General features: G+C 36.9%; 2 protein-coding genes across 4 annotated transcripts in view; both read right to left on the bottom strand.

Moving 5' to 3' along the window:
* Window positions 1–5,835, bottom strand: part of SOS2 (SOS Ras/Rho guanine nucleotide exchange factor 2) — a 91,048-nt gene extending 85,213 nt beyond the window's left edge. The window contains exon 1 of one of the 2 annotated variants that reach the window (XM_081290740.1): window positions 4,548–5,835. In XM_081290740.1, the coding sequence (XP_081146866.1) occupies window positions 4,548–4,634 (87 nt within the window). In that variant the 5' untranslated portion in view covers window positions 4,635–5,835. The remainder of the gene's footprint in view (window positions 1–4,547) is intronic. The other variant, XM_081290741.1, reaches the window with a different exon arrangement.
* Window positions 5,836–13,236: 7,401 nt separating this feature from the next.
* The window catches only part of L2HGDH (L-2-hydroxyglutarate dehydrogenase), a 38,019-nt gene continuing 24,592 nt past the window's right edge, over window positions 13,237–26,663 (bottom strand). For both annotated transcript variants that reach the window (XM_081292139.1, XM_081292140.1), the window contains exons 7-10: window positions 26,148–26,315; window positions 25,052–25,209; window positions 23,574–23,705; window positions 13,237–15,642 (exon numbers count right to left, since the gene is read on the bottom strand). In XM_081292139.1, coding sequence (XP_081148265.1) covers window positions 15,447–15,642; window positions 23,574–23,705; window positions 25,052–25,209; window positions 26,148–26,315 — 654 coding nt within the window. In that variant the 3' untranslated portion in view covers window positions 13,237–15,446. The remainder of the gene's footprint in view (window positions 15,643–23,573; window positions 23,706–25,051; window positions 25,210–26,147; window positions 26,316–26,663) is intronic.

Genomic DNA, 26,663 nt, shown 5'->3' with positions numbered 1-26,663 from the left:
TAGAATAATTCCAAATGATCCTCTTGAGTTCTATTGTTGTATTCAGTAATTTTAGGAAATCCAGAACAGGCCTCACATTAAAAAAAAAAAAAAATCATAGGATCTCTTAGTTTCTGGCTTTAACCTGGAGTGATCTTTTCAAAGAACAATTATGATCAAGTTAATGTAATTACTTTGCTACATAACTAACAAATAACCATACACAACTTTCTTGGCCTAAGGTAAAGACCTTAACTTCATCTACATATAGTCTACCACACAGGCTACTTCTTATTCTCTTTCTTCTTAATTTAAATAAAGTCAGGTTTCTACAGTTCCCTCTACCTCAAATCTCTTCTCCTCCTCCTTTGTTTTGTTAATTCCTACTTATCTTTCCTATAATTGCTTGCAGCTTTATTGTCTGTCTCTCCCAGCCCTCTCCCAGCCATTTAGAATGGAAGTTTTAAGACAGAAGAGCCCTTGCTACAATCCTCAGTATCCAGAATAGTGCCTGGCATACAGGATACACTCAGTACCATATATCCTCCAGAACCCAGTACTTCTTAAAGACTTCTGTGACCTATTATATATCAGTGACACCAATTTTATTTTCTTAAGTCACCCTATACTTTTCTTGTGGGCCTCAGGAAAGATCATGTACAATCTTCTAAAACAAACTTCCAACAGACATTGGTAGAAAGGTAGAAAACACTAGAATCTTTCAGATTTCACAAAGGCATTCTCAGTCAGAGCTCTTACCTACTTTTTCCTTGCCATGGACTGCTATTAATTAACCCACACATTTTCTATATCACTTGCCTTTTAGACAGCTATCTGAGAGCAAAATTGTCACAGGGTAGGGAGGTCGATATTTAACAGGAATTGAATTAGACCCAGGAATTCAACCAATTCTTTCTAGCTCTGTCGGACATTTATAACTACAGATGGTAAGAAAATAGACATTTTTCTTTTCCATGGCTAGCCTGATAAGGAAAACCTTATAGAAAAGTCATTTACCATGGAAATATCAGACTGAAAATGTGGTAAAATTGTTTTAAGACATATTTCCCATATGAAGAGTGCTAATTTATCTCAGCATATAATCAGCACATGCATAAAATAAAAGATACTTCAAAATCAAAGGTAATAAACTACACTTACAAATGTAGCCCTGCTCTTTTTTTTCCCACAGAATACCATAGCTTCAATGTTCTTGGGGAGTATTGGTGAAGGCACTTATGATCTTAGCTCTTTTAGGAAAGATAACATAATTTAGCAATAATGTTAACAATCCATATATTATCAATTAATAATGTCATTTCAACTCTGCTTTGTAGCCCTGTATGTTTTTACATGCCCTAGCTGAGGTTTTGATTTTAAAGTTAAAGAAAGGGCTGGAAGTGCAGATCAGTGGTAAAGTGCATGGAGACCCTGAGTTAAGTTAAAGAACAACACATTTCTATTTTTACAATTATTTTTCCACAAATCCATTCCTCAGCCTTTGTGTTTCTACATAGTAAAATAAATACTTACATATTATTTTTTTAAATCCCTTACATTTTCTTTCTTTCTTTCTTTCTTTTACAGAACACTTCATGAATTTGCTATCACCCTTGCACAAAGGCCATGCTAATCTTCTCTGTACCATTCCAATTTTAGTGTATGTGCTGCAGAAGCTATCACCCCTTGTTTTTTCAATGTTGAAAATGATGATTTTGCCAAACAAAGTCTTCATAAAAATTAGCCAAAACTTGAAACCCAGCAAAAGATAATACTAGGCATTTCTCAGTGCAGTGTTCTGCTTGAAACTTTCATTATTTTCTATTATTATTTATAAGATAAATTGACCTATAAATACTAAAAGATTTACATGAATCTAACATTTTACTAGAGCTCTCATTAAATAATGACATCACTGACACATGTTTCTTTACATTTGCACAGAATTTTTACCTTTCTGAAAATTCTATTTTAATAATTTTGGAGGTTCCACTAAGATGTCTAAAATGCATTAACCTGACAGAGCCAATTAAACTACATTGCTACTGAATATTCATTACAGAAATCTAAGCTCAGAACTGTATCTCATTTACAAAAACCCAAACCTCAGAACTTAGAATTTTGGTCTAGTTGGTAAATGCTTCTTAGAACTTTTGGTCTAGCTTGTAAAGGCCTTTACTTTTTAAAATTTATTTTTGTAATCTTAATATCCAACACGGTGCCAAGTACCTAAAATGTGTTCAATAAATATTAAATAATGCATAGAGCTATAATATATCAAATGTTCAACGGTAGTGCCAAATGAGAGAGAGACATAGTGTAGTCAAATCCTAGTAGTCTGTAACTCTATGGTCATCTGGAGGAAGGTGGTTAAGTTCTACATGCTTTTCTTCTTTTTTTCTTCTCAGTGTTAGGGATAGAACTCAGGACCTTGGCATGCTAGTAAGCATTCTACCACTGAGTTACATTCCCAACCTACAGCCCTTGAATATGAACACAGTCTTCTTCATAAATGGTGGAAATTCTTATCCTACAAAGACATGGTTAGCAGAGTGAATCTTGAGTACCTTAAGAGCTATAATGCTTGCAACTCATAGTAGGCACTATGAAACTGCATGTCACAATGTTCCAAATACTGTAAAAATAGATATAATCTGAATCACTTTCACCAAAAATTTTCCAGAGATATAAAAAATGATTCCATGGGAATGTATCTCAATTCTATAACACTGATTTAATAAATTAATAGAAATTGTTTTTATAATTCACCACAAAAGGCCAAATTTTCTTAGTAATTTTATAAGCAAAGGATATACCACAATTGTTGAATACAACAATATAGTATCTGCAAGGCACCTAGAAAACAAGCACAACATTTAAATGCTAAGTAATAGGACCAAGGCAATGTACCAGGCTTAGATGCTAGTCCTGGTTTTGTTCTAACCTAGCCTGAAAAAAATAAATCTGAACTTGTACATAAGGATTATTAGAATCAAAGCTATCTACACTTAAATACTATTTGCTACCACAAAGTACTAATGAGCACATACTTGCTTCATTCTGCCAACAATATAGGCCTACCTGTTAACTTCACTCACACTTCTGCATGGTAGAAGGGCTAATTACTATCTAAGCATTTCCTCCTTTGCTTTTAATTCAAGCCAGAATTCATTATCATCATTCAGCACACTTCCAAATTCATTCTCTCTCCTTACAGAATTGGGCTACGAACGGAAGAAGGTCAATTTAATACTTCAGAACCCAGCACACCAATGAAATGACAGTCATTCCACCAAGTGTTTTAAAAAGCCACGACTTGGTGTTTGCCCTAAGGGAAGAAATGTCTACTTTTAAGAATCATGAAATTAGAAAATTTGAAATTCTGAATGCATGAAGAAAACGTTTTTACCTTTAAATGCACTACTGCCTTTCATTTCTAGGAATTTAATGTATAAAGAATTACATTCAAGTGTAGTCTTTTTTCTTTTTCTTTTTTTCCTCGTGGTGCTGGGATCCTGTGCATGGGAGGCAAACAGTCTATCAACTGAGCTATATCCCCAGCCCCCAAGTGCAATCTTTTAAAATTGTTTTTTCTTTATTATTTTTACAATTTATTCTTGGTTATTTTACATAAAAGACAAGGGACTAAGTCTGTATCAACAGTAAAGGAAGCCCATGTTAGTGAGCCTGACAAGTAATCATGAACCCATATACAGTCTTTGAATTTGTCTTGACCTCACAAGATAATTTATTATGAAAATGACAGTATAATTATTATCTAAGTTCACAGAGGAAGACTGACACCACGAACAGGAGAAGCATCCTAACAATACGCCCAAACTTGAAAGATCGATTTGTATGAGCTGTCCCCTTTTTTGTTCCTTAAAGTGATTCCACATTCGAAATTGTACCCAGAAAAGAAACTAACCAAATTGGATAAGGAAAATATCTGTATTAAGGCAAGACGTCTTTTGCTGGAAGTGGGGAGGCGCTTTAGATTCACCTCAAGAATTGTAAAATGAGTATTATGATTCACTGACACTTCACACATGTGAAACATTCATATTACAAAAAAGAAAGAAAAAGCAATGCCTTATAAGCGAGTGGACAACTTTGACAAGCAAATTGCCTGGGGGGAACATCCCCCAAAGAATTCAATTAAAAGTAATTACCCGACCTGAAAATGAGCTTTTGTTTTAGAAACTGTCTAAATATCAGCGGTACTTTCTCTTGCCCGAATCCTGCCTGAGGACAACAAATTGGTCAACGGCGGAAGTTGTCTGACGAAATGACTGCAACATGAAATCCAGTTTTATGATCATAACAAAACCTTCCTTCCGGGACCCGGCCAAAAAAGAAAAAAAAAATTGAGAAAACGTCCTTCAGGATGCAACAGGCAATTATGAGTTCCCTGTCGCCAGGCAGAGAGACACTGTTTTGGCCTCGGGACCCAAGTGCTGGGAGAACAAGCTGCTCCCCGTTAGAACTTCGGGGGACCGGGCCCGGCACCCCGCCCGCCGTCCGGCCCCTCCCAGGGCCCTGGCGGCCACCCCCGCCCCAGAACTGACCTTCCGCAGGGCCGAGACCAGCAGTCCCCGCCATTTCGGGCTGTTCTCTTCGCTGAAGAACTCGTACGGCTGCGGCGCCTGCTGCATGGCACCGGCGGCAGAGCCTCCGCATCGGGGGCGGCCCGCGGGCCGAACCGGGCCGGGCCGGTGGCCTGACAGGCAGGGCGCGGGCCGCCTCGCCTCGCCGGCGGCCGCCGCCTCCCGCCCGGGCCGCAGCTACGGCCGAGGCGGCTCGGGGGCGGCGCCGGCGGGCGGGCGGCGGCCCCGGGGGCGGCTTCCTTGGCCCGGCCGGCCCTCGCCTCGCGCAGCGCCCGCTAAGGAAGCGCGGTGGCCGCGAACTCGGGCCACCCCAGGTAGCGACCTCCTTTCTCACGGCGCTGGCCCGCTCCTACAGCGGCTCGTCCTTTGTCTGAGTTCGCAGCCCGGCGAGGGTACAGCTGGCTTTGCCTCCGCCCTGACTCCCGCTACGGCCCCGGCGGGCTGAGAGCGGCGGCAGCAGCTCCTCTCCTCATCCCGCCCTCCCGACAGGCAACGCCGCCGGCCCGGCCCGGCCCGTCCGAGTCACCCCCAGAGGGCCCAGGGGACCGACGGGGCGTGCGCGGCGAATGAGCGAGCCCCACTCCGACGTACAGAGCTGGCCGCTGCAGCCGTCGCTTTAGCAGCCGCGCAGAGTGCCTCGGGCCACAGCCGAGCGCCGGGTCGCACCAGCCGTGGCTCGGCCCGCCCCCTCGGCCTGGCGCTCATTATCCGGAGCTGCCGGAGAGGTCCAGTACGGAGCATGCGCGCCACGGAGCCAAGGCGCCTGCTAGGCGCTGGGGCCCGGGGGTCCTGGAGTCCGCCTGTCCTGGGAACTTTACAAGGGGTCTGTTCCAGACTTACTCCCAATTTATTGATTGATTTTTACGCACACACTTCTTCCTCTAGACCTTCCCAAGACAATCCCGACACAGTGCCACCCTTGGTGAGCCTCCAGCCGCAGGACTGCAGTCGTGGGAGGCAGTTAGTATAGGGATTTGTAGAGAACAGCGCATCTGAACTAGCAAGATACTTAGTGTATTAGTGCTCTACATGGCTCCTTGGTATATAGGAGATAATTATCCCCACAATCCTGGGAAAGTTGGGAATGGAACCACCATTTGACCCAGCTATTGCCCTTCTTGGACTATTCCCTGAAGACCTTAAAAGAGCACACTACAGGGATACTGCCACATCGATGTTCATAGCAGCACAATTCACAATTGCTAGACTGTGGAACCAACCCAGATGCCCTTCAATAGATGAATGGATTAAAAAAATGTGGCATTTATACACCATGGAGTATTACGCAGCACTAAAAAATGACAAAATCATGGAATTTGCAGGGAAATGGATGGCACTAGAGCGGATTATGCTTAGTGAAGCTAGCCAATCCCTAAAAAACAAATACCAAATGTCTTCTTTGATATAATGAGAGCAACTAAGAACAGAGCAGGGAGGAAGAGCAGGAAGAAAAGATTAACATTAAACAGAGACATGATGGAGTAAAATTGGGAGTTCATAATCCACTTCAATCTAATGTATGAAATATGATATGTCAGGAGCTTTGTAATGTTGTGAACAACCAATAAAAAAATAAAATAAAAAATTAACCAAAAAATAAATGCAAAAAATAAAAAATAAATAAAAAAATGAACAGAGACATGAGGTGGGAGGGAAAGGGAGAGAAAAGGGAAATTGCATGGAAATGGAGGGAGACCCTCATTGTTATACAAAATCACATATAAGAGGTTGTGAGGGGAATGGGAAAATAAACAAGGAGAGAAATGAATTACAGTAGATGGGGTAGAGAGAGAAGATGGGAGGGGAGGAGAGGGGGGATAGTAGAGGATAGGAAAGGTAGCAGATTACAACAATTACTAATAGGGCATTATGTAAAAATGTGGATGTGTAACTGATGTGATTCTGCAATCTGTATTTGGGGTAAAAATGGGAGTTCATAACCCACTTGAATCTAATGTATGAAATATGATATGTCAAGAGCTTTGTAATGTTGTGAACAACCAATAAAAAAAAGAAAAAAAATTATCCCCACAACACGGTCGAGTGGTATTGTGGGACGCAGAAATCCCTTTGCACACTGCTGTAGGGCCAGAAAAAGTTCACTGTCAAGTGAACTTGAATTTAAAGATCCTTCACTTAACCCATGTGTGTTCACAAAAATCAAATCATTTTCATAAAACTTTCTGATAATTTTTTGTAACTCGTTTTCTTAATCGTCTCCTTTAATCATATATACCTCAGGTTCTACAAAACCTAGATCTGCTCATGGGATGAAGTCCTATTCATTAGCAAGCTAGGAAAAAAAAAAATCCCCAACCTGTAAGGTTCTCTAAGTTGAGGAAACAAACTCTAGAACCTCTGTCAGAAATTTCACCCCACTAAAGATGCTGAGCACATGGCTTTTAACAGGTTGTAAAGAATAAAGGCATGTACTACTCCCTTTACCCAGCCACCAGCAGCAAGGGAAAGGAAGAACAAGGTGAAAAAAATTAGCACATGGAACATTTCACTTCCAGAATCAGTAATTGAGAAATTATCCTTTCCAAAACATACACCATTTCATGATCTTGGCAAAACAAAACAGGCAGGCATTTGTCTAATCCAAGTATCCACTGAGTCAGAATGTCCTGCAATAAATGTCCATGTGCACATTGCCATGTACTTGGGATAAAGATGGGATAGTGCAAGGCTTGTATTTCTCCAACTAATCTTTCAGTCAGTAAGAGTGAAGAATTTGACTTCTATAAAGTGTTCTTACTTTTCTCCCCTATTCCCAGACCCAAGCCATAAGCTACTGTCAAATTGCTAGATTGGTACCGTACTTTCTCATAAGAGAATAATGTTGTTGGTGGGAAGTTTTATTCTTGTCCAAGGATATCAGAGGTCTCCTCTGGGCCAAATCTGGCCTGAAGACACATTTTGTTTAGTCAGGGCTGTATTTAAATCTTTAAAATTGTTGTTACCATTTTAAAATTCAAGAGATTACATATAAAAATCTACATTTCCAGATTCTCTTGACAAAATCAGGCAATGCTGGGCGTACTGTACGCCTTTGTGCAAGGGAATAATCAGCAGGCACTGGGTAGTGGCTGCCCTCTTTAGGAAAGTATGCCATCCCATTTCCAGTTGGCTATACTCCCCACTTGGCATTCTTCCCCCTTTTATGTAACCTGCCTAGTCTCTACAGGCATCTGAGCTGTGATCTCTGGGCTAGGCAAACAGAAATGTGATCTTTATGCATGTAGGAGATAATCTAAGAATGACACCAGTAAAAATTTTCCCAGCCAGCCAAGTGGGCCGTCTAGAAAACAAAGTTGGATCCACACCCCACACATTACACTACCATAAATTCCTGATATATCAAAAATTTACATGTAAAAAATAAAACATATTTATATATTTATAACTTTAGACTACAAGTTTTTTAAGCTTTTTTTTTTTTGTTTTATTTTGTCTTGTTGTGGTGCTAGGGCACCACAAAACCCAGGGCTTTAAGCATGCTAGGCAAGCACTCTATCACTCAGCCACATTCCCAACCCTGCAACTCATTTTTTAAATTCACTTTTGAATTAATTTCCCTAACATAGAAAAGTGTTCCTACAAATTAGTAGACTAAAATTCAATAAGGAAAAAAAGGGTATGAAAATATAGTTCACAGAAAAGGAAATATAAATGTCTCTTAAACTTCAAAGATGCTCAATTTTGCTCATATAAGAAAAAAATGCAAATTTAAATTATACTGTAATTATTTTTTCATCAATTAAAACAGCACTGTTCAAAAAGGTTGATTACCCACTATGACATTAAAGATATGCAGAGAAAGGAACTCTATTATAGATGGGAGTATAAATTGATAATTGATAATACCTGTTAAAGCTTCAAGGAGCCAGGTGGGATGGTGTGTACCTGTAGTTTCAGCTATTTAGCAGAGGGAGGATCACTTGAGCCCAAGAGTTGGAGACCAGCCTGGAGAACATAGTACAAACTTCAACTCAAGAAAGAAACTAAACAGGCTGGGGCTTGGGCTGGAGCTCAGTGGCAGAGCACTTGCCTTGCACATGTGAGGCACTAGGATCCATCCTCAGCACCACATAAAAATTCACAAATAAAATAAAGGCATTCTGTCCATCTACAATTACACATAAGTAAATAAATAAAACTAAACAAAAGAGGAAAAAACCCAAATTTGAAAGGTTCATACCCTTTGACTACCAAATTCTAGGAATGTGTTCCAGAGGTATACTTGTTCATATGAAACCACTTAGAGACAAGTTTATTCACTGTAGTGTTGTTCATTATGACAAAAACAAAACACATCTTAGAAACATTAATTTAAATAATCAGTAGGACTAGGGTACTGGTTCAATAAATAATCGTATATCCACATAATGGAACCTAAGACCAAGACTCTGTGGAACATTCCCCAAGATAGAATGCAAAGTAAAAAGAGCAGAATGCTTAATATAATACACAGAATATGGTAGCACTTATATTTTTAAAGTAGGTACTATTTTATGTATGTAAATATAATTTCTTTGCAAGACTATACAATATTCTTGTAACAAAGATGAAAACTGGGTGGCTGAAGGAGAGAGGGACTTTTCACTAAGTTCCTTTTTGTAACTTGAATTTTCAACCAACTGAATGTGGTATTTGTTCAAAACACTAAAAAATTAAAAGTTATTTTTAATAAAAAAAATTCCAGCCTGATTATAAACTTTTGCTTCATGGGCCAAAAAAAAAAAAATGGAAATATTAAGCTTTGATACTATGAAGGGGTACATACATATAACAAAAATTCAATCATAAAGTTGAGCTGAAATTAATGCACTAAATACTACATTAATAATTTGATAGCAGTAATTGTTTGCCCTTTTCAAATTTATAATGGCTTTGGGAGATAATTTGAATGACCCAAGTACATCTTTGATTTTAAAAGGCAGATAAAATTTTACTACTAATATTCTCTCACTAAAAAATATTTGCTAAAAGGATTTGTTCAACATTTCTCCCATTTCTGATTTCATACTTCCTTAATTTATTTAAAGCTACAAGTGCTGCCAATCAGTAGCAAATCAAAGCAACACCACAGGAAACAATAAGTGTTGTTACTTTCATAGTTCGCTGCCATAGATGGGCTTTGGTTCTTTCATAGTCAACTTGCCTGAAAGAAGTGGGAGCAGAGTCGACCTACAACCCTCATGGGAGGCTCTTCTCTGGAAACCCCATGCCCTGCAAAAGACTACCAAAGATGTCTTCTCAAAAGGAACTATAATTTTTATGAAATTCCAAAAGATTCATTGTGCCCTATAGAAAAAAGCATTATGTGTTATTGTTACTTACAATCTGCTATTAAACATAAATAATTTTCCTGTTGCTCTGGAGTACGAAAATGACACTGAGGTCATTCAGATATTGCCACCATTACCAGAGAGTCATTTTTTTGTAAGTAGCTGTTCCAGATACGAAGTCCTATAATAAAAGTGAAAGGCACCATTCAAGTTCTTATCGTTTGTATTATTGCAATAAAATCCTTCCAAGTCCTGATGATTATCAAGTTGAGGTATCAACAATGAATATATTCATCATCTGTTTAGTATAGCTCCCAGACAGGGTTTAGTTTGTTAGCAATCAGAAAATAAATAAAACAAATATTGATTTGTTTGCCCCAGAGTGTTAGCACATATAGTAATTTACCTACATTGTTTGCTATTTGTAATTAATTAGTAGGCGTGATGGTTATAGCATATGACAGGCAACATACATTCTATCTTCCTATTATCCTATTATCACTGATAGGAAAGCTAAAAGATAGATTCCTTGCAGCTAGGATTCTGGAAATGATTTAGGATGAGCTTTTCAGATACTCTTGAGTGAGATCTAAGAAGCCAGAAGTGAATGGAAGCTACAAATCTCATACTTCTGCAGGCAGCCATCGTTTAGTCACTGTGTGCAGCAGCAGCAATGGCTAGACTCACTGTCTGGCCAATTACCCTGTTGATGGATCATAGTTATTTTGGAACTGCTATGTTGGTGGCCTGGTTTGTGGTGTGGTTTTAGGACTTGTTCCAGAAAGCCCAACCTATCTAGAGTCTACTTCATCAGCTTTCTAATGATTTTGTATGCCTTGGAATAAATATAGTCTCATTTATCTTGTTAGAATAGATTCTATTCCCAGAAGCTAAACTCAAAATACCAAAAGACACAAACTTCCTCCACAAGGGTAGGAAAAAATGGTACTTGTTAATTTATACTACTAGCCCACAATGAAGTGTTATTTTATTTGATAATTACGATATTCTACTCATGTTTTGTTTTGTTTTGTTTTTGTTATTATTATTGTTTGGGGGACAGGGGTCTTGCTATGTTGTCCAGACAAGTCTCATACTCCTGGGCTCAAGCAATCCTCTGTGTTCAGCCTACTGAGTGGCTGGAATTGGAGGCATGGGCTACCATATTTGGCCAAATTTCAGGTTTTTGGCCAAATTTACATATACCCTCTACTTAAGGCAAAAATAGTGTGATCCTTTGGTGTGACCCATCGATGTGATCCTTCTAAAAATTCTTGTTGGTACTCCTGGAAGCTGAATAAGGCTTGATTCCCTTTAAGCCTGTGGTTCTCACCTACCATATACATTCTTAGGATAAATGCAATCAATATATTCTCCTTCCACTATTCTCTCAATTGGAAATGCTGGTGGAACCTTGAAATCCTCAATGTCATCTCAACCTTGTTAAAATAACACAAAATTTAATACTAGGCCTTTATTTTCTTTAGTTCTAAAAAACTTATCAAGTAATTTGAGAGAAATCTAAACTCAAAGTATGTTAAAAAATTTACTACCAACCACAAAATTCTAACATGCAAAAATAAAAGCAAAAACAAAACAAATCAAAACAAACCCTACTTGATATCCCTAAATCCCAAAGCACCATCTTGGATATCAGAAGACAACTGCTCTATAACACTACCAACATACTTGGTTACCAGTATTTATTTATTTGTGGTGCTGGGGATTAAACCCAGGGTTGTCCTCACAAATGCTAGGCACATGCTCTACCACTGAGGTACATCTCCATCTGGTTGGCTCTTGCTATTTAAAAGGATCCAGGCAATTAGAACTTTGTACATGTCCCAGCTAGTACGACTGATCAAGAATCTAAGAAAAAGTTAGGCAATCAAAGGTTGAAGGAATTAGGCATTCTTGGAAACAGCAATTTGATATTGTATTCCAAGCAATACTGGCTACCCGATCCTTCAAAATACCCTGGATCATAAACTGGTGGCACTAAAAGACATCTCTTGTATTCTCAGTGGACAAATGTAAGTAAAATTATATCTGAAAGGCATGGAGAAAACTATCAACACTGCTTTTGCCTATTCATTTTACTCCAGCAGTTTCAGAGGAACAAAGTTAAAATAAGTGATTCTAAAGATACAGTTTTAAGCCAAACTTGGCTGAAATTCAAGGTTCTTTAGTAAGCAACACCACTTTGTTACCATTGGCCTTCAGGTCTTTCCCTAAATTTAAAATGGGGCTCCCTGAGCAACCCAAAGCATGCTATCATATACCTCTCTTGTCACATGTAAAAGGTAAAATTCTCATTTATCCAAGAGGCAAAAGAATCTTAACAAGATAACTTTGATGAAAGACCCTTCCATTAGCAGGCAATAACACTTCATGATCCACTTTAGGATTTGAGGTCAGAAAAGTATAGAGTAGGTTGGTTTCACCATTCTTCCCTTCAGGGCTTTGGGGTTTATGTCCATTTTTTAATGGGCACAAACTATTTGAAAAACATTTCTAGGCATTTTTCTTTCCCAGCCACTTTGCCCTGTCCTTGCACCCATGCTTCCACCTTAAATTCTTATGAAGAGATTTCAAAAAAATCCTGGAGTTCAGTACAAAAACTTAGCAACTTACTTCACAATTGCTCCTCAAAATTGTCCCTAATGTGTTTAGATAATAAATAGTGTATACTCAGAAAGATGAAGAAACATCTAGCCAAAGAAGTCTGGACATAGATCAAGGGCCCAGGAGGGCAGAGCTAGCTCTTAAACAATATAGACACCATCTGTCTTAGGTTCACAGGGATAACTCACAGGCATAGCCATCAGGGTTGGACAGCCTCCAAATGCAGGCCCAACACACTCCCATATGCCAGGGGTTAGCAATATATATCCCTCTCACCACTGTCCTTTGAAGAAAGTTCTAAGAGTTAAAGTTATCCAGTAGTTAGTAGGCAGACTTCTAAATGACCTCAGGGGAGGTGAAACTCTGCCAACAACAAGGGCAACTCCCCAAACAGTGCAAACTTTTGAGAGGGATCAAGGGAGGACTTTGATATACATACATGTATAGATAAAAGAGTTAAGTTATGTAACAGGGAACACCAAAAATGTACTTGCCAGTATACTGAGTTCCTCACAAACTAAACACAATGAAGCTAAAACCTAAAATGCTTCACTTTTAACCTAAAATATAAACTTCTCTGCTTCATTTTTATGTTATATACAAATAGAAAGGCAGCTTTTAATTTTTTAAAGATTGGCTTATCTAAAGCTATGACAGTTTTAAGTTTTACACACAGAATATTTATTTGAGTAAAAGTTTTTATGGAACTAAAAAATATGTTCACAACACCAAGGCTCATTAAAATATTTTAATACTAATATACATTTTCTTCTCTCAGACACAAAACCCTTAAATATTATATAAGTATTTAACAATAAAACCCTATTGACATAATATTCAATGCTACAAACAGAATAACCCACATGTTCAAAAATTTTTTCAATAAATTTCCTGCTTACATTTTTGGGGGTATAGTACAGACCCCAATGGAATGAGGATTGCGTCCATTAGGACAGTTTTTGTAATTTTAGTCTTTTCCAGAGTAGTGTGTATGCAATCTTACTGCTGATGAAATAGAGAACTGTAATATTTTTCACGTCTTAGTAGTCTTGTAACAGAACAGAAAAACATCCTGTGTGCTGCATTTCTCGAAGGAATCAGTTGTTGTAATGATCCATTGGGGCTTGTTTCTTCTGTCAGTGACTTCTGAATGTTCTCAATATGCTCATCCCCACTGCTCAATAATTGCCTAATCTATTTACCTAGGATGAGCTGCTTCTTGAACTGGAGTTGATGATGAGTATTCTTTCAAATTAATGGATGAGGTAGCTTGGTCAATGTAATCACCAAGGTTGAAGTGAAGAAAAAAGGAAGAAAACATAAAAGTTTTTCCTATCAACCAACATGCACATCCTTTCTACTCATCCATCAAACAGTTTTGGAGAGATAAGAGGTAAGAAAAATGAAACGTGGAAGATTAGTCCTGAGGGAGCACATGTGAGAGAATAGATTGAAAATGTCTCACCTAAATTGTGGTTCTGTTTCTCCAGTCAGGTTGCCACGTTTTTCACTTACATTTCTATTTGACAACATTCTCAACTGTAAGAAACATTCAATCAGATAAACCACACACGTATATACAGTATACAGAATGGCACTGGCCACTGATTTAACATAGTCATGAAGTACACATGAACGTAAGGCACTTTCGCGGTTTACAAAAGTGAATGCCTCAAAGTTAGATATTCATCAAAAATGGAGAAATGTCCTCATAAAAGTTTATAGGAGCCCTGAAAAACCAAATAGGCATGAATCATGAGTGATCTTGGCCAACATTTTAAAAATATTAGGACAGAGGTATGAGATAAATAATTGTTTAAAATTACAGAGTTCTATACATCAGTGTCAGGATTCTAAAATGCTCTTATAAAAAACTATCAGTTCTGGGTGCTTTTAGTTTCTCAACCACAGAAGACTGTAGCAATAACCACATATGATATATAGCTGTGTGAATTTAGTGATACCAATATCACATGTTATAAAGAGATGTATAAAGAGATTAGAAATAAAAAAAGTTTTGTTTTAAACTACTTAGAAATGTGAAATATCATGTATTTTCTTGAAATTAAAAATTTTTAACTTTCAAATATAAAATTGTTGCTCTAAGTTATGTCAGCTCTTCTATGACTCTTCAGAATTAAAAGAACGTTTGCAACATACAATACACTATACTAGATTTTTCTTCTAAGAGAGACAAAACAGCTTATTAAAGCCAAAAAATTGATTTCAAAGAATAATCAACTTTTTATTTCACCTTTACCGAAAGATTCTTTTCTTCTTCTTCTTCTTCTTTTTTTTTTTAATGAGGTGAGCTTTCACCATTTTGCCCAGGCTAGTAACAACTTATCAGCCTGGGCTTAAGTGATCCTCTCCATCTCATCATCCCAAGTAGCTGGAGACTACTTGTCAGCTCCTCCCCAAAATTCTAAAAGAGTCAAGTCTTCTCTTGATCCTGGTCACTTAAGGATAGATCATTAACAAAGTCAGGGGGATTCAAGACAGATAAAACTTCACCTTGCTTCTTCATTCACAAAGAGCATGAAATTTAATTATTTAAAATTCTTATTTCTGTTATACTAATTTGATGATTCAGTGGGGTTTTTAATCTAAAAGGGTGACTTTAAAACCATTTCTTTCTTTTTTTTCCCCCAGTACTGAGATTGAACCTACGGGTGCTCTACCACTGAGCCATCTCCCGAGTCCTGCTTATTTTGTACTTACTTAGCTTTTTTTTTTTTTTTTTTTGCAATCAGGATCTTGCTAAGTATCCTAGTCTGGCCTCAAACTTGCAATTCTCCTGGCATCTCTAAAGTCACTAGGATTACAGGCATGTGCCACCATCCTGGTTTAAAATCTTTTTCTTAAATTATAATTAAAGAACACAATTAATACATTCTTGTTGCTGATATGGAGGTTATAATGCATACCCAACCCCTTCCATTATTTACAATTCAAACCGTTGCTGCACTTCATCTGCAATCATTCCAGAAATGGCAAGGGAGGAAGTGGCAGCAGGGGAAGGAGCATTTCTCACATGAAGAATGCGACTTCCAATATCCCCAACTCCTCCATCAAATACAAAATCATCTACCAGATTTCCATCTCTATCCAGAGCTTGGGCTCTTACTCCAGCTGGACCTCTGCAAAAGCAAAAAAATAGTAATCAATTGACTCATAGAGATAGGACACTTTCTAAGTTAGTAGTTTACAGTGGTTTACAAAGTATTTTTAAAGCAATAAAGTCTTTATTCTTCTAAATGTACAATTATATGAAAACCCAAATAGGTTTATGTTTAGCCAAAGACTGTCATCAAGAGTCTGGCAAACCTATGTCCTAACCTATAGCATAATGCCTATTACCTGGCAGCGCAACAAATGCTTATCAAGTATATGCACACATAGGCAAGTTACTTATAAACATCTGTTCTTTCCTAAAGGAGCAGATAAATTCACATTTAATTAGAATAGATTTATTTTTATTTAAATTTATAAAATGAATTTGTTATAAAAATCAATCAATGACAGCAATAAGGCTCTTTTGGTTAATACAAAGCAATGAAAACAGGAATTATGTGTTTCACTTGCATTCTTTATCCTTTTTTCTGTATTTTGTCTTGATAGGACACTATTAAAATTTATGGAGGAAAAATTAAATGGTAACAAATTCTCATTTGTAGTTTTTTTTATTTTTAGCAATCTAACCTTCAATATCAAGATAACCAATTAACTAAAAAAATGATAGGAAAAGCAAAAAATGAATGAATTCAGCAGCATGTTAATACAGCGAGTCTTTACTACCTAAAATCCTGTTTTATATCATTTGAGTTCACAGATTTCTGTTTAAAATACTTAATGTTTTTAGAGTCATAAAGCACCTCCTTTGAAACTGCTCAAAGAAACTCAGTGTGAAAAGGCTATCTTACACCACCAAGACTCAAGAAATTAGGCAACAATGTGAAATATTTTTTACTGATTCTGGGATAAGTTCTCAGATAAGTACTTGAGGAAGATAGACAAGGAAGATAGATAGGAGAGTTAGACCTAAACCTGCCTGAAGAGAGAGAACAATAATAATAGCTATTATTTACTAAGTGTTTATCTTGTGCTAGGAGTTATCTTATTTATCCTTACAACTCTAAGAAAGCTGATGCAGTTTATATTTAACAGCCAAGAAACAGAAAGATTAAGTTCCTTGCCTGAAGTCACACAGGTATGCTGTGCATTTATAGTGAAGTATATAAGAATCACAAGTGTAAAAGATACTATGATTAAGGTAAGTAATTTGCCCTAATGAAATCCTAGAGAATTTGGATAGGAAATTCTTGAGCGGGAAAAATTCTCAAGTTAAGAATCTGATATTTTAGAACACAAAAAGAATGGCCCTGAATGCTGACATTTCTAAAGGTAAGGATACCTATCAGTTTCTGGTCCATCCTGCAAGTCTTTATTTATAGTTCATCTCAACTCATCAAAGCAACATTTCTCAGCTGGGTGTGGCGACAAACACCTACAATCCTAGCTACTCAGGAGGCTGAGGCAGGAGGATTGCAAGTTCAAGGCAAGTCAGGGCAATTTAGTGAGACCCTATCTCAAAATGAAAATTTTTAAAAAGGGATATCGCTCAGTGGTAGAGCACTTGCCTAATATATGTGAAGCCCTGGGTTCCATCCTCAGTAACACACACACACACACACACACACACACACACACACACACAAACACCACACCAGTGCCCCTCCCCTTTTTTCTTAGAAAATACTACTGTTGCAATTAAGAATATCTCTGTTTAAATATCTCTGACCTTTTTTGTGTGTCTGGCAGAAGATCAGTATGTTGAACAGATGCTGATGTTCAGTGTTAATGTAAAATGACTTTCTTCTGTAGAGGTTTAATCAGTACATTCCTCTTGCTCCTTATAAGTATGTTGAAGTTAATACTGATTAACCACAAGTTAAAAATGTGTCCACACTTATTTCTCTTATAAACATGTACTGTGTCCTCAATGTTCCCCACCCTCTTGCCTAAGTGTTCAAAATCTATAATTCAAACTGAAAATAAAATATTGTTTTTCTTCTTTTTCTTTCCTTCTTTCTTTGTAGTACTGGGGATTTAGCCCAGTAGTGCTCTACCATTGAACTATACCCATACCCCTTTTTGTTTTGAGACAAGGTCTTGCTAAATTGCAAACTTGTGATTCTCTTGCCTCAATCTCTTGAAATGCTAGAATTATAGTCATGAACCACCGCACTCAGATAAAATACTGCTTTACTAAGATCTGACTTAGTTTTTCTTTGCAGGATTTTATATAGGCTTTCCCCACTGAACCCTTTGGCTTGAGATAACTTGAAATCCATAAATGTCTTTGAGAGTATGAACAGTGTCTTGTACAATACCTCACCTCTCCCTCCATGACTAGATTGTGTCTTATACATAGTAGGTATTCAATAAAGCTAGAAACTGAAAGTTTTAACTTCTGATTCTTTTAATACTATTTTAACAACTGAAAAAAATGATTTAACAAATTAATCTGTAAATCCAGCTACAATTAACTTACTGCTATCTCTAACTGTATTTTGCTACATTTCTAGCTAAATTTAATGAGAAGGTATATCCTAAATACTTACACATGTCCAGAAACAACAGGGGAATCTATAATTACACTCATTCATCTGAAAAGTCCTGTATTACATTATTGTCACATGGCAGGCATTATACTTTGGGTGGGGGAAACAGCTATGAAAGATAATAACTGACATATCTGGCCAGTCCCAAATAGGATAATCTAGAGTTTTATAAAGCTCTTGATGGGACCTACTGCTCATCTAAAAATACAAGTCCACATTAGTATGTTTAAATTAGAAGTGGTGATAGAGGAAAATAAAATAAACAATTCCAAAGTAATTTCCATACATGTAGGAATGACATTTGTTTATTTTTTTTCTTTAAATATTTATTTTATTCTTTTTTCTTTTTTATTGGTGCATTATATTTAATAGTTGAATTCATTATGCCAAGATGCACATAACATAATTTGATCAATCTCATTCCCCCGTACTTCCCCTTTTCTTCCCTCCTCCCTCTTCCTAAGCTGCTTGCTCTACTCTGATTTCCCTTCTTTATTTTCATTTTAATCAGTGTATTACAATTATATATGTAGGCAGGATTCATTGTGGTATATTTGTATATGGACATAGCATAATTTGGTAGATTTCATTCTCCAGTACTTCCCCATACCCTCCTTTCCTCCCTCCCTCTTGATCAAGGAGTGTATTTTTGTTCCTAACTAGATTGTGACAAGCACATTGTTTTTTTATGCATACTTCGCCCCCCCCCCCCAGTGTTAAGGATTGAACCCAGAGCCCTGCATATGTTAGATAGGCAGCATACCACTCAGCAATCCCAGCCCTCTATGCCCAATTTTTTAATTTTGTTGAGAATCTGATTTAGGGTTTAGAACATTTTGAGCTTTTGCAAATGTTCTATGTTCTATATTCAAATGGTCTAATATTTTATATGCTTAATTATTCTTTTATTAACAGATACATCTTAAAATTACCTAATACTACAGTTGATTTCTGTTGCAATTATGTCAGGTTTTTCCTCTGAATTTCATAGCTATGCTGTTATATATGCACAAGTTTATTTCTAATAATATTATTTCTATACATTTTCTTTATATATCATTAATATTTTAATTTCTTTTTTTTTTCAGAGTAGAAATTAGAAGTTTATTAAAGGACAGCAGAAAAGACTTCTCCCGGAGGAAGAAGGGGACCCAAGAGGTGGAATCCCAATATTTTAATTTCTAACAATATTTTTGCCTTAAAGTATATTTATCTTATCTGAAATAAATGTAGTACCCATCTTTCAATAAGCATTTTCCTAGCACATCTATTAAATAATAAGATCAATGGATTTCTATAGCTTGAAACCCAAGTTCTGCTTGTTTTATTAATCTTGCAATCCAATGCATTAAAACCATAAATTCCCCTATCAGTATTGTGTCATGAGCATATCAGTCAGTTTTTTAGCACATTTTGTCCCATCATCCCAGATGTATGTAGAACATCCATAAAAACTTAAATTGAGAAAGTCAAACTCAGAAAGTAAAGGGTTGTATAAGTTTTCTCTCATATGTGGAAGCTAGGGAGAAAAAGAGTGGAGAAAAAAAAAAAGATGTTGGGGACCTCTCGAAACAGAAGGAGACCAATAGGTTAGAGGAGGGGACCAGGAAAGAGGAGGAGGAGAGAGACAGGGGAGGTAGTGTAAATGAAACTGACTAAATTATATTGTTATACTGTGTTGGAAGGTGGGGGAGTGAAACAGAATCTGAATAAGTCTGGGTCCACTTTTTAAGTTAATTTCTCAGTTTATGATTCCTGAACAAAGTTAGTGATATACTGCTACTTTCCATTCCAAAAACCAAGACAAGACAAAATTCCTTAATACTTTAGTGCCAAGGGAAATAATTTTTTTTCTAGTTCCTTCTCACTAAGAATGTGGTCCTTCAAGAGCTCCTAGCTTAGCCACACATTATGGCACATATCTATAATCCCAGCCACATGGAAGGCTGAGACAGAAGGATCACAAGTTCAAGGCCAGTTTTAGCAACAGTGAGGCCCTAAGCAAATTAGTGAGGCACTATCTCAAAATAAAATAAAAAGGGCTGGGAATGTGGCTCAGTGGTAAAGCCCTTCTGGGTTCAATCTTAAGTACCAAAAAAGAAAAACAACAGGGAGCTGGGATTGTGGCTCAGCAGTAGAGCTGGGATTGTGGCTCAGCAGTAGAGCACTCGCCTAGCACAGGCGGGACCCGGGTTCGATCCTCAGCACCACATAAAAAATAAAGGCATTGTGTTGTGTCCATCTACACCTAAAAAATAAAATTAAAAAAAAAAACAACAACAACAAAAAGGTACCTTTATAGCACTTGAGTAGCAATTAAAATACAAGTCTCTAATGTTCCATATCTTGTTTTGGGTGATAGATACATAAGTTATACTATTATAAAAATTTATTGAGAACTTAAAATCTTCATATTTTATTGCATGTGAATCATAAAATCAATTAAAAATATAAAAAATATAAATCAAGCCCTTCAATTATTAAAATCAGCAAATCTTCCCTACCTTTCCAGGTCAGCATCAACTCCTTTAAATACCAACTCAGTACAGGGGTTTTCAATTTCTTCCTTGTTTTTGGTCCTGAGCTACTCTTCCTTTCCTACATTCTCAGGTATACATATTTTGAAGATGCTTATTCTATTTTCTCTTAGTATTTTATAGGGTAAGGATTACCAAATTCTCTAGACTAGTGATTCTCAACCAAGGAGTATTTTTCTCCCAGGAGACACTGGCAATGTCCAGAGACATTTTTGATTGTGTCCATTTTTGGGAATGGACAGAGGCCAGAATGTTGTTAAGTATCAGGAACTGAAAGATCCCCTACAACAAATAATGATTTGGCCCCAAATGTCAATATATCAAGATTGAGAAACTCATCTTACATCATAATAACTTTACTGTACAAATGTTTTTGCCTTTGTGCTTCACAATGACATAGTATAATCTAGTTATCACGCATGATAAAAAGTAATCTTCTTTGAAAACTGACTCTTGAGTTCCCCAATAAGAAAGTTTCCAAAATTATATGTGGGGAAAATGGAGGAGCATAGTATATATGTCTTTATTTTTTATATCCTTACAGTGCTAACAGATATAAACTACTGCTAGATTAACAAAAATTAATCATAGAATGAATTAAAGGAGTTTACAGCTAAAATTAAAAACCTGAGAGACAGGTCATCATTTAACAATGAGAAGTTTGTATACCTCATGCATAATTGCCTGAGAATAACTTTAAATTTCAGTCTAATATGCACCAGTAAATTATTACCTAAGTGCTCTGGCTAGGCCATGAAAGGTCACGATAAATGCTGTTTGGTGGTGACTGACACTTAAGGACATAATCTCTGGCAACACACTTCACTCTAAGTGTTGCTTCTGTTAGCTTTTACTATTTAAAACTGACTGATATTCATGACACAATATTAATAGGGAATTTATGGTTTTGATACATTGTATTGTAAGATGAATACAATAAGGCAGAACTTGCTCCTCAAACTATAGAAAAGTCTATTGATCTTATTATTATTTAATATAGCATGAAATAATCAGGCATATAACAAGGTCTAGAGAATAACATAGTGAACACTCATTTTCTTACCAATAAACTTAAGAACTAAAGCATTACAAATATGACAGAAGTCCCGATGGTACTCTCAGGATTCTGTTCCTTTCCTCCCCCCAGAGATAAGCCACCTACTCTTTTGAAGTATTGTTTTTATTTTTATATTACATGTATAATCCATAACCAATATATATATTGTTATGCTTGTTTTAAATATTGTATAAGTAATATCAAGCATATCTTCTTCAACTTTCTTTTTGTTATTGAAAATTTCCTGCATTTGATAGCTAGAGGAATCAAAAGAAGGAACAAAGGAATTGCTGAATATGTTCAGCATCTGTCTCCAAAGAGGAACTCATCGGTGGTTGAGTTGAATTTGTCCCCAAATGCACCTGCCTACAGTGCTGTGTGCTCTTTTCTATTTCATGCTAATGAAGCTGTTAACTGAAATTCACACCCTTACACTCAGAGACAGGAGTCATTAATACCCATAAACCTCAAGTCCAGCTCTACTACATGAAATCCACTGATCTAATGTGTTTGCCTCAGGCATCTATGAAAGGGTGGTAATTGAATATGGATAGTGAATTCACTGCAACTGCTTCTACACAGAATCTACCGTGCCCACCTAGTGTGTTTTTCAAGGAATATTAATAGCAGTAACAGAAACCAGATTTGATCAGTCTGTTTTTAGACAAAAAACATTATAGATCTACTAAAGCAAACCACCAAAGACATTAAAGGTTTTATTAGTAAGCACAAAAAAATAAAGCCCAGATATTTTTATCCCTTCCATTTCAGAAGGTAAGTAGAGGGTAAAGGAGATAAGAATAAAAACATTAGCTGGGTTTTAATAGTTTTAAGGATTCAAAGAGGTTGGTCTCAGAATGATACATTAGAGTCAGATTTAGACCAGGACTATCCCCTATGGGAGACAGCTGACATGATTATTGTTCTCTTCCCAGATACACAGTCAAGTTAGCTGACATTTTATACCAGGCTAGTTCAGCAGCTGCTAAAAAAGAGGTAGACATTTGGTGTTCTGGAAAGTCGTGGAAGGACAGATTGTAAATAAGGGTGACTACCTAAGTACCCTTGCTGATAAGGGCTAACAAATGGCTTGCTCAGGGGAAAAGGTGAACACTAAAAATATCACCAAAGAGGAAAAAAATAATGTGCTTAGGTAGTATTTAGGATAAGTGACAGATCAAGTTCAGAAAGAAGTCTTTTATCTAACAACAACAACAAAAAAAAGTTTACATGTGTGTCCCTTATTTTACCTAAACCCCTATAGCAAAAACTTTGATGGTTACCACATGGCTTCTTCCTTCTGTTAAGCAGAGTCCCTGTGTATAGGAAGAGCCATGAAAAAATAAAAGCAAGGTAAGATGCCAGGTCTAGAAGATTGAATCTAAAAGGTTTTAAGAATTGATCAAAATATAAAGTTTTAATGCATTTATTGCCTAATTACTTAACATGTGATCGATTATTTTATACAGAATTTAAGCCAAAAGGCTTTAGAATCATAAGAGCAAGTATCCAGGGCAATTTTTTCAAAATCCAGGAAAGATGTTTTATCCTGAGTGATAGTTAGACACAAAGGCTGAGGTGGCATCAAAATAAAGCTGTGATGGAGATTTCAGTTTAGAGTTGTAAAGAGGCCTAGACAATTATAAATGGACCAGCACTAAGGGCCATGATGGAGCCATGCCCAATACACAAACTTCAAAAAGAATTTGGCAACTTGTTGGGAAAGAGAGCACACAAAGATGCAGTGAACACACTGACTCTGTTAAGTATGCTTACTACTCACCAGGTCAGACCTACCTCTCAAGTTCACCAAGGTCAGGACTAGATTCACAATCCTTGTCACTTTTCCTTACCTAAGTATATCAGTGATAGTAATTTCAGGGATGAACTTTTGAAGGTGCTTCACTGTTGCACTCAGAAAGCAGGCTTTATACATTTCACTAACTCCATAGGAGAGATTCTGGGAGATCAGTTTAATCAGGCCACTGAAAATAAAGGAAAAAACTCTTTAGGAGAAAAAAGGAATTCTTTATTATTATAAATCACCATTAAAATTATGAGATTTTTTGGGGGGTGGGGGTGTGACATCACTAGAAATCTAGGCAAAATCAGGAAAACTACATTTTAAAATCAACTTTGGGTCAATTTAAAGAGGAAACTTCATCAACTGAAGAGGGAAACATCTTCCAAACTCAAATTCCCACGGGGTACTGGTTTCAAACCAGGAGTCTATAAAGGCTGCCAACATCAAGGCTTTTTAATGCAAATGTCATATGCTTTCAATGACACCCAAAAGGCATTAGCAGGTCTTTAAATCAGGGCATTAAACAAGTGAGACATCTATCCTATTTTAATCATTAAGATACTCTAGTAATGATTAGAGCAAGACACTAACTATAGTAAGGATCCTCAAGACAGACTCTGTAGAGCCTGTGTATGTTCAGCATGCATAGGCAACGTATTTTTACAATGTATTTATAAGAGAATCCCCATCCTAACCCTCTGTTTCAAAATCTGTGGAGGGTGAAATCCAGGTACGGTTCAAAATGCTTTCTAGTGATTTGGATACGAAATCCTCTGGAGAGAACTCTGCTATAAAGACCAAACAAAATACCTCATGAAGGTGTTTCTTACAATAATAAAAAAAAATCTGCATTTTAGGTCAACACAATAGTTCTGCCAGTTTTCCACAAAAAGGAACACTTTGGACATCAGCAAATTTTCTAGTGGCTTACAAAATAACGGTGACTAGCTTAAGATGTTATCATCAAAGGAAGTCATCTACTGATTTTGACAGAACCTTTTCTTTTATTCCCTTTCAAAATCAACTGACAGAGGGGCGCGGTGGTTTATGCCTGTAATCCCAGTGGCTCAGGAGGCTAAGGCAGGAGGATCCGAAAGTTCAAAGCCAACCTCAGCAAAAGCGAGGTGCTAAGCAACTCAATGAGACCCTGTCTCAATAGGGCTGAGGATGTGGTTCAGCGGTTGAGCAACCCTGAGTTCAATACCTGGCACCCCCTCTAAAAAAAAAAAAAAATCAACTAGGTTAACAATATAAAATTTGGTGTAAAATGGTTCTTGGTCGTACCTTCCTTTTGTTTGTTGTCTATAGTACTGGGGACTGGACCTAGGGCTTCATGCTTGTTAGACAAGCATGAATTACATTCCCAGCCCATTTTTAAAATTTTATTTTGAGACAGGGTCTCATTAAATCGCCCAGGTTGGCTCTGACTTTGCCATCCTCCTGCTTCAGTCTCTTAAGTAAAGAATGGATTACAGGTATGCAGCCAATATACTCAGAATTTAAAACATTGTTTTTTAAAGTTGTTACCTATTGGCAATTAAATTCTTAGCATCTCTGGCACTGAAGTCAAAGGGTCTGTATCCTTCCCGTTTAAAGGCAAGAACTGCATTAGGTCCTAGCCAAATATTCCCGTCCATCCTTGGTGTGAAGTGAACTCCTAGGAAAGGAAAGCGACTATCCGGAACCTATAGATTCAACACAGCAAAGAATGGTTAGCCCCATTTCACATTCCATTTTATTATAGAAATAAACATCTGATTAGTAATATAAGACACTTTCTTCTATGCATTTAATTTGCATTATGAACTATATTCTGATATGCTTTTCTATTACTGTGTTCCTGCTTAGAAATGCCATCCAGGAAACACTGATGCTATTGACATTAACACATGCTATCCCATTCTCTTCCTTCGATTATCCACCTCTCTCCAGAACTAGGGATACCTGTGACTAGCAAGTAAAACCATGGCTGCTAGGAAAAAAAAAAAAAAAAAAAAAACTAACATTCATATCACAGACTTTTGTCAAGTGGGAATATTTAATGTTGAAGCAGATGAATTTGGTGTTTTGGCATGGCAAAAAACACCAAGTAAAACAATCAAATAGTTAAATATTAGTTGAATCAATTTCATCTGCTTCAACCTCATACTTTAAGGTATTCATTCATTTACAGGGTAGTCTGAGACAGAAAAATGAGCCTTTTACTTAACGATTCTGTGTTCAGTTCCCAGAACTTCAGAGTAGCCACATCCCTTTTCTGTACCTACAGACAACAAACTGAGAAAGACAGTTGGGAATCTGGGATTTCTGTAAGGGAAAGTTCTCTTATTATTAGTCCCTCCACCAGAGAGGAGGAAGAATCTGGTTCCTTTTTGATACACTGCCTATGATACATTCATGCCTTATGGAGATGTGTACCTGTGGGCAATTAATTACCACCTAATGATCAAGATATTAGAATTAATATTTAGGGGTTTAACCACAGAGCAACAGAGGAAATGCCTGCATAAATAGCCCTCCAAACCTCCTCCTTACTTTTGAAACAGATAAAAGTTTTCATGTTTTTTATGCTTACAATCAACTTGAGAAGAGTTAAGAAGTCAGAAAACATTTCATTACCCACCGGATAAATATTTCCTTTTACAAGATAGCATTTTTCTGGCTTCAAGAGCAAGTAATCTCCCCGGAATGGTACAATTTGAGGATCAGGATTGCAGCCACTTAACTCTGAAATACGATCTGAGTGAAGTCCTGCACATGTCAAAACATACTGACATTGAATTTCCTCTCCCTAGTGCAAGATAAAAGAGAATGATTAGCTTCCATATATGAGAAAGAATAGGTGGTACTTGTCTTTCTGTGTGTGGAAGCTTAAAAGAAAGGTTGACCTGAATGTAGAAGAGTGATTAATAGAGGTTGGGGATACTGGATACCTGGAGGTTAGATATGATCAGTATATGATATATGCATGTGTGGAAATATTACACTGAACCCATCACTATGTATAATTAATACATGTTAATAAAAATACAGCATTATTTTTAAAAAATAATTTATCTGTATAAAGTGGGAGAAGAATAGGTCAAAAAAGGAAAGACACATGATAGAAAAGAAAGTAAAGTTATAGAAATGAGTTTTT

This window comes from Spermophilus citellus (genome assembly GCF_964194105.1).
Source record: "Spermophilus citellus genome assembly, chromosome: 4".
NCBI lineage: Eukaryota > Metazoa > Chordata > Mammalia > Rodentia > Sciuridae > Spermophilus > Spermophilus citellus.
The sequence above is the reverse complement of the archived record's forward strand: the minus strand, read 5'-3'. Positions and strand labels throughout refer to the sequence as shown.